The 12,458-nt window shown below is 39.7% G+C and overlaps 1 protein-coding gene across 1 annotated transcript in view; it reads right to left on the minus strand.

The window, feature by feature from the left end:
* The window catches only part of thoc2 (THO complex 2), an 89,072-nt gene that overhangs the window by 46,950 nt on the left and 29,664 nt on the right, over positions 1–12,458 (minus strand). Inside the window, exons 14-17 of the mRNA XM_022683714.2 lie at positions 11,881–12,011; positions 10,016–10,117; positions 3,062–3,146; positions 56–149 (exon numbers count right to left, since the gene is read on the minus strand). Coding sequence (XP_022539435.2) covers positions 56–149; positions 3,062–3,146; positions 10,016–10,117; positions 11,881–12,011 — 412 coding nt within the window. The remainder of the gene's footprint in view (positions 1–55; positions 150–3,061; positions 3,147–10,015; positions 10,118–11,880; positions 12,012–12,458) is intronic.

Below are 12,458 nucleotides of genomic sequence, written 5' to 3' on the forward strand. Positions count from 1 at the left end.
CTGAGGTGGAAGGAGGAGGTAATTATCAGTGGGCAGCTGAGAGAGGAAAGGATACAGGCCAGAACATCGTAGTTGAGAGAGGTGAGGTATTTCAGAGAGTCCACCACGGGGGTGATGAGGTTATCATACCACTGGATCTGAGAGAGAATCTGAACAAAACACAGATCGATATATATTACATTACATTACGCGATAATAAACATTAAAAATCAAGGTGATTCAAGATTGAGTCAGACTTTCTCTGCAATCATTTAACCCATTATATCCTACACTTTCTGCACAGTTAGGCTAAGAGCTGGTTAAACCTGGTTCTGAAGATCTATTACTTCCTTCCTGTGCTTAGATTTTAATATACCTGCACATCTAAAAAGAATAAGTTTTGATTCATAAAATACTATGTCTAATAGAGAGACTAAAAATAAATTTAAAGCTATTTTACAACAAGTAAAAACATGTAAAATGTTCTTTAGTCCATAAATAAATACATTTATTCACACTCTCACATTGTCTATTACATGTATAGGTTCTATAAGAGAAACACACACAAAAATAAACACAGTTCAAGTGGTTTTTAAAGAGAGTGTGTGTCTATTATTTAAATTTTAGTGGTTCTATTTTAGCTAAACCCTAGATTTTAAGCTGTTTTTACACATGAACGCTGATATAGATCTAAATAATTGGATTAAAACTTTATCTTTAACTTTAGCTTTATTTTTTTGTTTGGAAAATGTATATGCTGTATTCCCACATAAGGCTGTGCAATAAGACCAAAAACATATATCCTGATTTAGGCCACTTCATATCAATATAACCATATACATCAACATGTATCACATTTCCCATAAATGCAGTGAAGTTTCTTTTTCTTATTATTATTATTATTATTATTATTATTATTATTATTATTATTATTAATTAACCACACGAAAGATCTATTACACTCTTACAGTTACACTTACTATACAGCTATTATTATAAATTACACTCAACAAGTAAAAGTATGTTCTCATACTTTATTATATAAAGGACTCACATACTTTTCACTTTACTGAAATGAAATTCGCTTTGATTAGCTTTCATTTTATTTTATTTTTCTGTTTGCCTTAAAAGCTACAGCCACTGCCATCTGCTGTACCATTTAAGGTGGAACGGGAAAGTTAGCTAGCTAGCTACTAAAACAAACTAATAGCACTCTTTTTTATGATTGTAATAAAGAATTTGACCATAAAACTTCCTACTATGAAACTACACATTAAAATATGGCAATTTAAAGCTAATCAACACTTTTGACAAGGAAAATCACATTAACATTTGTGGGTTTCTTACTAGTGATTTTCATACCCCTCAGTTTGAAGTGTGCTGAATCTGAAAAATATATATATGAAGAGCTAACGAGCCCAATTCCTTCCCTTAACCTACCCCTAATCCCATTTTTACCCCTAACCTGGTAGAGCAAAGGGGTAAAAATGGGATTAGGCCTAAGTCTAGAAACTCATGACTCATAACTCATATACTCCTTCAGTCCCTGATTCATCACATACCTGTAATCATTTCGTAACAACCAGAAATCTGAGTGTTTTGGGGAAGAATTCCTGACAAAAACAGAGCTGTGACTAATTTCCGCATAAAGCTGGTCTGAATTTAACCACGTCTATGTTTTCAGAGCAGCTTCCCGAATGTCAGAACTCAATGACATCTATAATTACTGTGTTCAGCAGAGTCGGGGTGTTAGCGGGTGATGAGGGTGCAGTCTGCTACAGAGGGAGCGCTGGAGCAGGGTCTTTTTCTGCATGACTGCAGGCTTCGCTCGTCTCCGGATCTGCTCTTTTTGTCTGAAAGTTCTTCTGGAATTCTGTCTGAAATGCTAACGAGCTGCAGACTCTGCGGGCTCTGAAGCTCCCTGCTCTCCTCCTTCTGCTCTGGACATATGCTGCTGCACAAGCAGAGATCTCAGGCTTATTTTATACATAACTGTGCAGACTGGGAAAGGCTTTAAGGGATGGGCGTGGCTAATCAGTGGGAACTAGGGTTTTTTTTGTTTTGTTTTGTTTAAAGTGGTTGATACAGGCGTCGAGTGGTCCAGCGGTCTAAAGCGCTGCCACTATAAGCAGGAGGTCGCCGGTTCAAACCCCCGCTCATGCAGCTTTTCCATCAACCTGCCGGCGCTCAGAGGGAGCAAAATTGGCCCTGCTCCGGGTGGGTAGATGGCGCTCTCTCCTCACATCACAAAGAGGTGATGCCTGCAGCACAGGGCGTCTGTGAGCTGATGTATCAGAACCGAGTCGCTGCGCTTTGCTCCGAGCGTTAGCGCTGTGATGCTACTCAGCAATGCTGTAGCAGCAGCAGCTCGAAAAGAAGCGGTGTCTGATGGGTTATGTAAATCTCCCATGGAGAGGGAATAATAATAATGATATAATTATACAATGACCATTCATTGTATACATTACAGTTCAAAATATACACACGTGTATATATGAATGTATGCTGGTTTAGCTATTTGGCTAAGTGGTGCTGGAGACTGCAGCAGCCACACTTTTTAATTAATGCAGTTACTCTCAGTTTCTATCTAGTCTGTGTGCAATGTCAGCAGTATGAAGGATGTTATAGAGAAGATGTTATCAGAAATATGTATATAAAGCTTATATGTAAGCCTCTTTACATTTTTAGACAATCATCTGGGCCCTCAATAAATGAATAACTGGTTTGTAACACTAAGAGCTTTTGGGAATGCCTGATATTTGTATTAGTCAATGATCAGACGTATCAGACGTGTTCATACCCACTTACGCACTTCCTCACGTTTCTGGTGCACCTGCAGTAAATCTGGGCGTACGCGAGGCGGACGGACCCCGCTGACTAATAGAGTCGGACTGGGGGATCTAAATTTAGATTTGTGTCCAGCGTTCCTGCGTTCAGCCGGGCCACAGGGTTTATAAATGCACTTTTTAATCTCGGGAGCAATGAAAATTGATGGCACGTTACAGATAATAAAGGGGCCCAGTAAAAGCCTGTCATTAGTCTAGCCGACCATTATGGCCGTCACGAGTGATAAAACACTCACATAATCAAAGAGAATGGTGGGGTTACTGTGGCTCAGCTTGCCAATCTGCCTCCCTGAGGGCTTCACATTCTCCTTGGTCAGCCTCCTGCAGAATGAGAAACAAAGAGAGAAGAAGAAAGAAAGAACAAGTTAGAGAAACAGAAGTTTATTCACATTCCGCACCTCAAAACCACCCAGAAACGAGCGTCTGAACAATAACTCCGCCTCAGGAGCTGCATTCTGATGAAGTGACTGGAATCAGCACTAAACTGCAGGAGGCCATCAACGCTGGCCGGACAACGACAGCACTAATGAGCGTGTGCTGCGTGAGGGGACGTCCGCGGTCACGTCTGATGAGCCGCCGCTGCCCACCTCCACGCTGATTCATCACCGCGTGTGCAGGTTTAAGCACCGCAGGTGGAGGGAGACAGCTCCTCAGCTAGCGTTACGCGTTAATTGAGGAGAAGGAGTGCGCTCCCCTTAATGCAGGCAGGAACGCTGTGGATCGAGTGTCATCAGTTTTAATGAGGGAACCCTGAGCTCTGTTTGAGATGCAGAGAGAGCGAGAGAGAGAAACTAGAAAAAAAAACTAGACAACAGTGAGAGCAAGAGAGGGGATGGAGGAGAGGTGCATAAAAGCTAAAGACCGAAAGAGCAAGAGACCAAAAGTAAGAGAGAAAGAGAGACGGAAAGCAAGAGCGATAGATTGATAAGTAAGAGTGAAAAATATATTAATATATTATAAAGTGAAAATCTAAGGGAGAGTGAGTGGTTCTATAGGAAATATATAGGTAGTTTAGAGTAGTATAGGCAGTATACAAAGGTATACAGAAGTATAGGGTAGTATTAGGGAGTATATGGTTCTATAGGGAGTAAAGGCAGTATAGGGTAGTATACAATAGTATAGGGTAGTATTAGTTTGTTTAGGGATTCTATAGGGAGAATAGGGGGAATTGTTTGGCATAAACATAACTGTAGTTTATTGTATTTATGCTGCAAATCAAGCAATAAGAATAAAACTCAACTTTACCATTTCATCCCAGCATAAAGAACCTTTTTTACTTTGATATCTGAAAGTTTTACAAATTTTGGGAACTTTTTTTATGTATTTTTAAGCACACTCTCAATTTGCTAAAACTCAGTACATGGAAAACCTGGTATAGTGTGTGATATTACTACCCAGAGGTGCAGAAAGAGTATGTACCTGCCCCTACATACTCTCTTTCACTCACACACTCGTACTATCACAGCAGCTCACCACACAGCAACATGGGTTTATAAGACACATGGTCCTGCAGACCCAATACGAGTCTGGGTTGGTCAAAAGCAGAAAGAGAAAAGAGCATTAGGATTCAGAGACCATACACCAAGATCCCTCATGAAAATCTAATAGGAAATTTTCCAAGGCTGATGGTGTGTGTGTGTGTGTGTGAGAGAGAATGTGTGTGTGTGTGTGTGTGTTCCCTGCCTCTCAGTAATCCTAAAGAATCAGGAGCAGTCCTTCATTTCTGCTTCAGTGCTCAGAGAGATCCTCTGCGGCTCCATTGCAGTCTCCCGCAGTCCATCACCTGAATACTCTCTCTCTCTCTCTCTCTCTCTCTCTCTGTTATTTACTTACTCTCACACTCTTACTTAAGTGGCCTGTTCTCTTCCTGCCCCTCTCCTCGTACTTGTTGCGTACTAATGTGAGTCTGGTTCTCTGATGGTATGAATGATGCAGCTCTCTGTATTTGTCAGTAATCCTATTTGCACCTGTGCAGTGGAGAAGAACTCCCATACACTCGCTGTACTTCATGAACTAACAGGAGCAAATGAAGCATCTGCTTTGTCTCATGTACGATTCCTGATCATCAGAGAAAACACAACTACAAGCCATTTCCAAAAATGAGATCATTGATGCAGTATATTAAATAGGAAACTATGTAAAAATTATATTTTCCTGCTCTTCCCTCCCCAGACTACAGGACAACAGAGGTCCATCTGGTTCCTTAAACGCACAACTGCAATTCTATTTAAAGCTGCGAAAGTTATAAGCAATTATACAAGTTTGGCAGAGAAAAGTGAAATAAGTTGAACTGGTATTATAGGGTGTATAGGGTAGTATAGGGAATATGTGGTTCTATAGGGAGTATAGGGCTTTATAAGAAATATAAATGAGTATAGGGTTCTATAGGGAGTACTAGGTAGTATAGGGAATATAGGGTATTATAGGGAGTAAATGGGTCTAAAGGAAGTATATAGGTTTATAGGGAGTATATAAGTCTACAGGGAGTATACGGATCTTTAAGGAGTATATGGGTCTACAGGGAGTATATGGGTCTACAGGGAGTATATGGGTCTACAGGGAGTATATGGGTCTACAGGGAGTATATGGGCCTATAAGGAGTATACAGATCTACAGGCAGTATACGGGTCTACAGGGAATATAGGGGAGTATATGGTTCTATAGGAAGTATAGGTAAACAGTATGTATACACTATAAGAGTAAAAGGAATTGCATTGGTCAAATGTTACCTGCCACTGGTAGATCTGTAAATATACTTTAGTATTAAAGTGGGGGAAAAACAGTATCTGATTGTTTTAAGAAAAAACAGTAACCAGCTGTTTTATACCTTTGCTCAAAACCGCCACTCAAACTATATGTGTAAAAGATTTGAGAGTGTGAAGAACCTTTCCAAGTTCCAAAACAGACATTTGATGCAAAGTTTCTTTACATAATTAAGGTTCCTTTACTCTTAACTCTTCCCTTTAAGGAGGTTTTAAAGTGGTTCTTCTCCATCACTCCTCAAACAACCTTTACTTTCAGGAGCAGCAAATTATGTACATAATCCAGAGAGCGAGTCGCAGGCAGTGACATGCTTATCGCTGTAACATATCGATCAGCACAGGCCCAGCTGATAAGATTCCTAAAAGCCCTAATTATGTGGACCCAGCTCTGCTGACACTGTTGCTGCGGAGGGGAAAACTGTGGGGATTCAGAGCCAATAACGTAGGAAAGGAGAGAAGGAAAAAAAAACTTATTAATGGTGGATTAGCCGCTATGGGATAAACGCAGAATGCAGGGACAGGTCTTAAATGGAATAAAGCACACAAAATGACTTAAATCCTTCTCTAGGTGCATGAACAATTAATTTCCAATTAAATATTTCATTACAGGACACAAAGAAACTGAGAAAACTGTTAGGAGGAGGGGAAGATGCTGGAAAATCAGCATGCATTAAAGAAGATTACAGTCCCACAACAAAATACAACCCTGCTCCAGTGACCAGTTAATGACCAGAGTGAATTTAGATGTAAAATAACAGGTTAGGCTGATGGATGCAATTGAACATATAATAATGCGTGATAAAGATTAAGATACCTTGCCTATATTTATGTTTAGCAAACATAAAGGTTATCAAATTAAACCTTGTTAAAATCAATATATATGTCCAGATTACAGAAGACACAGAAACTACATGTTCAAATAAATATACAAATGTATTATTTAACAGCAAACCTTTAAAAACATTAAATTAAAACTGATGCATGCTGCTTAAAAACAGCTCCAGGCTGCTTCTTTGAAGTGGATGCCTGCGCTCTCACAGGAGAGCCACAGAATCCTGTAGCACCCAGCAGAATGCCATGTTCAGTTTCAGGGTATTGGGTAATTCTGCTAATTAATAAACTGCATGATCATTATCAAGATAGCTAACACATTAGTGCCCATTTCAACAGCAGAGAAGCTCTGAAGTTGAAATGAATAAGCTTTCTACTAGAGGAAGAGGTGTTTATTTGTTAGCTGGGAAGCTAAGCTGCGCTAAGCTAATTGTATAGAAGGAATTTTAGCTGAACAAGGTCCTTAAAATGACAAATTTATACAGAATACTATAATCATAATCATGTGAAACCCTATAATATGGAAATGCCCTTGATCATTTTTGCTAATAATAAAAAAGCATTGGTAAATTGGTACATTGGTAAAAAGCTAACACAAAAAAAATTAATAAAGAAATAGACAAACAATGAAATCGCTGGTTCGAATGCTGGTCATGCAGCTTGCCATCAGCTGCCAAATCCCCAAAGAGAGAGCACACACATTTGGCCTTCCTCTCTCTGGGTGGGTACAGCACAGTAGATGGCGTTCTCTCTTTCCCCTCATCACTGCTAGGGTGATGTGGATCAGCACAAGGCTGCGCCTGTGAGCTGATGTATCAGAACCGAGCCGCTGCGCTGCTTTCCTCCGAGCGCTAGGGCTGCTGTGATGCTACTCGGCAATGCTACAGCAGCAGCAGCAGCTTAAAAAAAAGAGGCGGAGTCTGACTTTACATGTATCGGAGGAGGCGTGTGCTGGTCTTCTTAGCCCTTCTTGTGTTGGAGCATCACTAGTGATAAGGGGGGTATACAGCAGAGAAGCAGCTTAATAGGCGGGACAATCAGCCAAATAATTTAGGAGAACATGGAAAAAAATAATAAAAAATGTTATATATAAAGGTCAAATAAGACAGAACTGTTATGACGTCTCCTACATCACCCTCGGCCAGCAAGACCAAACTTCTACACTAAAAGTGCAACTCTAATTGGCTGGAAAATGGCAGGCCACATAGGAGCTGAGTAGTATCTTTTACCTGCTATTTCTCTGAGCGGTGCAGAGCTGTCAGAATAAGTAATAGACCTCTCTAATGTCCCTCTCTACTGAAGTATACGCCATCAGGGCCGGCAGGAACGATGAATATATAGGAGAACATGTGATGCTGCTTCTTGTACAGCTGACAGAAACAAGTCCTGATTCTCCTCTTTCAGTAACCGTGTGAAGAGCTTTATGTGGCCATTATGAACATTATGACTGAGGTCTACTAAAGACGCAGGCTCTCTTAACATCAGGTTAGTTTGGGTTTAGTGTTTAAACTGGTGGACCCTGTGTAAAACAGGGTTCTTGCTCAATTTTAAAAATCTAATTTAATGCTTTAAAGACCTTAAAGGCTCAAAAAATCTAATTTAAGGTGCAAAAACATTGAATTGAAAAAAAAAATGTTTCCCATTTGTTATCAATTTTCTTCATCAATTTTGTTCCGTTGTGACGCAGTTAGCATGTTAGCTAGCTCACCGCTAACCCTAGTTTTCTCCCCATTAACATTAGCTGGCTCTACGCTAACCTTAATTCTCTCCCCAGTAACTCATCGCTAATGTTACTATGTGCTTTTTCATTGGCTTTAAACCCACGATCTAAAAATGTAATACCTACAGCACATTTACAGTAAATTTAAGACCTTAATGATCAAGATCTTAATTTAAGACATTTTAAGACTTTTAAAGGACACGCAGGAACCCTGAATAGCTGTATAGCTTGTATCCGCCCATCCTATCTGAACTTCAGAACTAACCACAGTTAAATTAGAGCTTTAATTAGAACTTATTCATATTTCTCTTGCTTTCCATTAGATTATTTTTCTTATTTATTTATTGATTTATTATTTGGTTCTGATTTTATTATTACACTATTATTATTATCTTAGCTTTATTTTTTCTAGCTTTTAATTAGATCTTATTTTTATCTGTCTGGTGTTGATTGTATTTTAATTGTAGCAATTTTCATTCATCTGTTTCTGAGTATTATATTTTATTAGTGTTCATTTGTTTGTGTGCTATTTCTTACTCTCTTTCTCCCTATGTAAAGCACTTTGCATTTGTATGTATGAAAGGTGCTTTATAAATAAAGATTATTATTATTATTAAAAAGTACGGTAAGAAACCAGACCTAATAGGTGTTACCTAAACGTTTTTGGTTGGTCTTTTATTTTTGTACATGGCTTTAAAAGTTTGAGAACCGCTGTTGTACCCAATTCAGAAGAACAGGTTTATGCTCTTTGGGCGTTTTGACAGGCTGGTCAAACCCTGACTTTGCGCTTTCTTCACTCTCCTCCTAAATCTGTTCCGACACTCCCCGGCGGCCAGGACCCGAACCTCGGCTTCCCTTTACCTCCATCACCTTCCTGCGCATCTCTCCATCTCCCGCCGTCCAATTACCCGCCCAAATATCATCATTTATTCAAACCACTTGAAAAGGCGGAGAGGCTCCTGATGCAGCAATTCTACAAGGCTTCTAGTTCATTAAAAGAGCTCATCAAATATGCACAAGAGACAGGCATAAGGCCAAACACACACACACACACACACACACACACACACACACACACACACACACACCAAGAGACAAAGAGCAAGGTAAACACTTTTCAAGGAAGTGCTGCATTAAGGTGGGCATGCATTTTGGGGTGTCTTTTAATAAACACAACAAATATTAAATATAAATATAGTATTCCCTTCTACATCAATTCTATGCAGTTCTAAAGCAGGTTTTTAATTGTATTAATTGTATTTTTTACGTTATTGCAATGTAAGATAAAAAAAAAATGTTTGCAATTACAGTGTAAATATCAGCAAAATCAAACTGAAACTGATGAGCTCTCTAAGCTGCAGACTACAGTTCTCTCAATATCATCCCTAAAATCAATATTTCAAAATATGATGATATATTTTTGAATACTGTATGGATTAAGTATCATTTTTACATACAACAGTTTACATATAAAGGTGGCAGACTGATTTAATTCCTGTATATACGTATATATAATTCTGATACTGATACAAACAGTACAGACGCCATATTTGGTGTGTGTAATCACATGCTGTTGTGCTGGGTGATATGGTAAAGATATTAGAACATCTTTTATAACCATTTTTGTGGATGCATGTAGTGGGAGGTCCACGTCAGCAGGCAGGTGTAATAAATCAGTGCAGTCAGTGTTGTGTTGTTGTGTCACAAACACTGAACACCCGCCACACACACACACTCGCCACACACACACACCAAACACTCGAATCCCACTGGTGGGATGTTGCTAAACAGGGACCGGCCTCAGCAGCTCCCACCGGTGGGACTGTAGTATTGAGAGGGTAAACGGCGGGGTTGAGGAGCGTGCACTCAGAACTTACTTCATGATGTACTTCGCTCTGTCCACCGTCTGGGCTTTCACCTTCACTAGTAACGGGTGGTTACTGTACGTCTCGTTCTTCCACTGCCCATAGAGTCGATACCTGAGCACCAACAGAACAGAACAGGAGCTGATGAGGAGACGTTTCAGCAGGCAGCAGTTACTAAGTTATATCAAGATATACTCAACAGCTGTTTTTTTTATGAGAAATTTTGGACCACTTCTTTTTTTTTTACTGTTTCTGAACAGTTCTTAAGGCTGAAGTTTTTGGAAAAGTTTATTGTTGGCATTTAAACATAAATTGGCCATAAATATCTTTTTAAGCAGGCCAACTCAACGTGAGCAGACCAACTCAACTCAAGGAGGCCAACTCAAGCAACTTCTTGAATTGGGCTCCTGGGCTGCTCGAGTTGTGCTCCTTGGGTTAGCCAACTCAACCCAAGGAGGCCAACTTAAGCAACTCAACTCGAGCAGGCCAACTCAACCCAAAGAGGCTAAATCAAATCAAAGAGGTCAACTCGAATCCAGGAGGCCAACTCGAGTAACTCCTTGAGTTGGCCAACTTAACCCAAGGAAGCAAACTCGAATCAAGAAGGCCATCTTGAATAAAGGAGGACATTTTGAATCAAGGAGGCCAACTCGAGTAACTCCTTCAGTTGGCCAACTCTACGTGAGCAGGTTAACTCAACAACCGACATGATACGAGCAGGCAGACTCGACTCGGCCAAGTTAAGAAAACCAAGTCAGAGCTGTTGTTTATTAGTTCAGAATACCAAAATGATATTGCAAACGACCGTAATTATATGAGCTGGGAGATTTAGGACTTAACTGTGAATTTGGCGTTTCTTTCTCACCATTAACCTCAAATCAACTGAGCTTTAAATTAGGTTGTGGAATACATATTCAAATTTTTTTTTTATAAAACAGTTACTTACGACAGTTGTAGGCATTGTTAAATGGTAAAGTCATGTCTCAACCAATTATTAATTGACACAAGGTAAGACATTAATAAACCATTGTTAAATTGTATTGCTTAATGTTGAGTTGTAAAAAAACAAGGGATTGAGACATCAGTTCTGAAAGATCCTTATTGTTAATAATGTCTTAACAAGCGTTTATTAAAGGTCACCTTCCGTCGTTTTTTCTTTCATTTTAAAATGTCTAGTTGTGGTCTCTAGTATGAATGAATGACATGTGAGCCGTTTTTGTAAAAAAAAAAAAGTGCTCAGGTGTCTCTGTATAGCTCTTTTTTAATGGACTGTTTTAGGGGTGTGTCCAAAATGACCGGATTCCAGCTTTGCTCATAAATATTCATACATGCAAACAGCATGCAAATATCTCTCCTCTGATTGGCTAGGAGCACTGCGACGCCCCTCCGCCGCTCTGCCGCTCACTGCCTCTGGGAGTTTCTCGAGCCAAGGTGGGCTGGTCTGTGAGTTTCTGCCTACGTAGGCAGAAAGATAATTCAAAATTCACCCGTTTTTCGGAGGGGGGGAGGGGGGATTTCTTTGCTTAGCTCCTGCAGACAATGGGGGCTGCAAAACAGTTTAATGTGCAGGTGTACACATTCAACTCGGAGAGACCTACTGTATTCCACAAAAAACAAGAAAAATCGGATTTTCGCGGAAGGTGAGCTTTAATAAAAAGTTGAGACATTCTGACATAAGTACTATTCATAAATGTACCCTTATTGTAAAGTATTATCATAATCCTAAAATCATCTGAACTGGATTATTAACTGATCTGTCAAACTTAAATGCTTATAAACAGCATACTGAAACCCGTGTGTAAAGTGAGCTACACTGCAGCTCTATTCCACACAGAGGATGTATAATAAAGGTCATACAGTAAGTGTGTTGACAGTACCTGTGCTGGTACGGGAAGAGCTTGAAGAAGCCCCAGAGCTCCTCAGACATGCAGGCGTTGCACTCCATGAGCGTGAGGGACGGCAGCAGCACCTGGTCAGAAACACTGAGAAAACAGCTGAGCAGAGAGTCCTGAAGAAATAAAAAACAAGAAGAAAAGAGCGGGAGACTGGTGTGAAACAGTGAGCTCATGCACGCAGCTTAAAATACATCACCTCGTTATGCCTAAACGCTCTGTGGCTCTCCGGCTTTTCATTCAGACTACTAAGTTTTCATTTAGAGATTACTTTATGGAGGCAATTTCAGCCAGAACTGGAATCACGGTCTGCTGGAGCATGTATCGCTTCCACAAATAACCTTTATGGAGCGCATATTTCGATGTTAATCATAATATGCACTGCAGCATAAACGATTTCAGCTTCAGTTGAAGCACAAAAAAAGGGAATAAAGGCGCATTTCAGCTCTATTTTAAAGATCTATCACAGTAAGGCAAGTATCACAGCATCACAAGTAAAAAACTACAACAAATAAAAAGATGCAAGAAGAGAAAAGAGATAAATATCATGGTAAAACGCTAAA

This window comes from Astyanax mexicanus, chromosome 10, assembly GCF_023375975.1.
Source record: "Astyanax mexicanus isolate ESR-SI-001 chromosome 10, AstMex3_surface, whole genome shotgun sequence".
NCBI lineage: Eukaryota > Metazoa > Chordata > Actinopteri > Characiformes > Acestrorhamphidae > Astyanax > Astyanax mexicanus.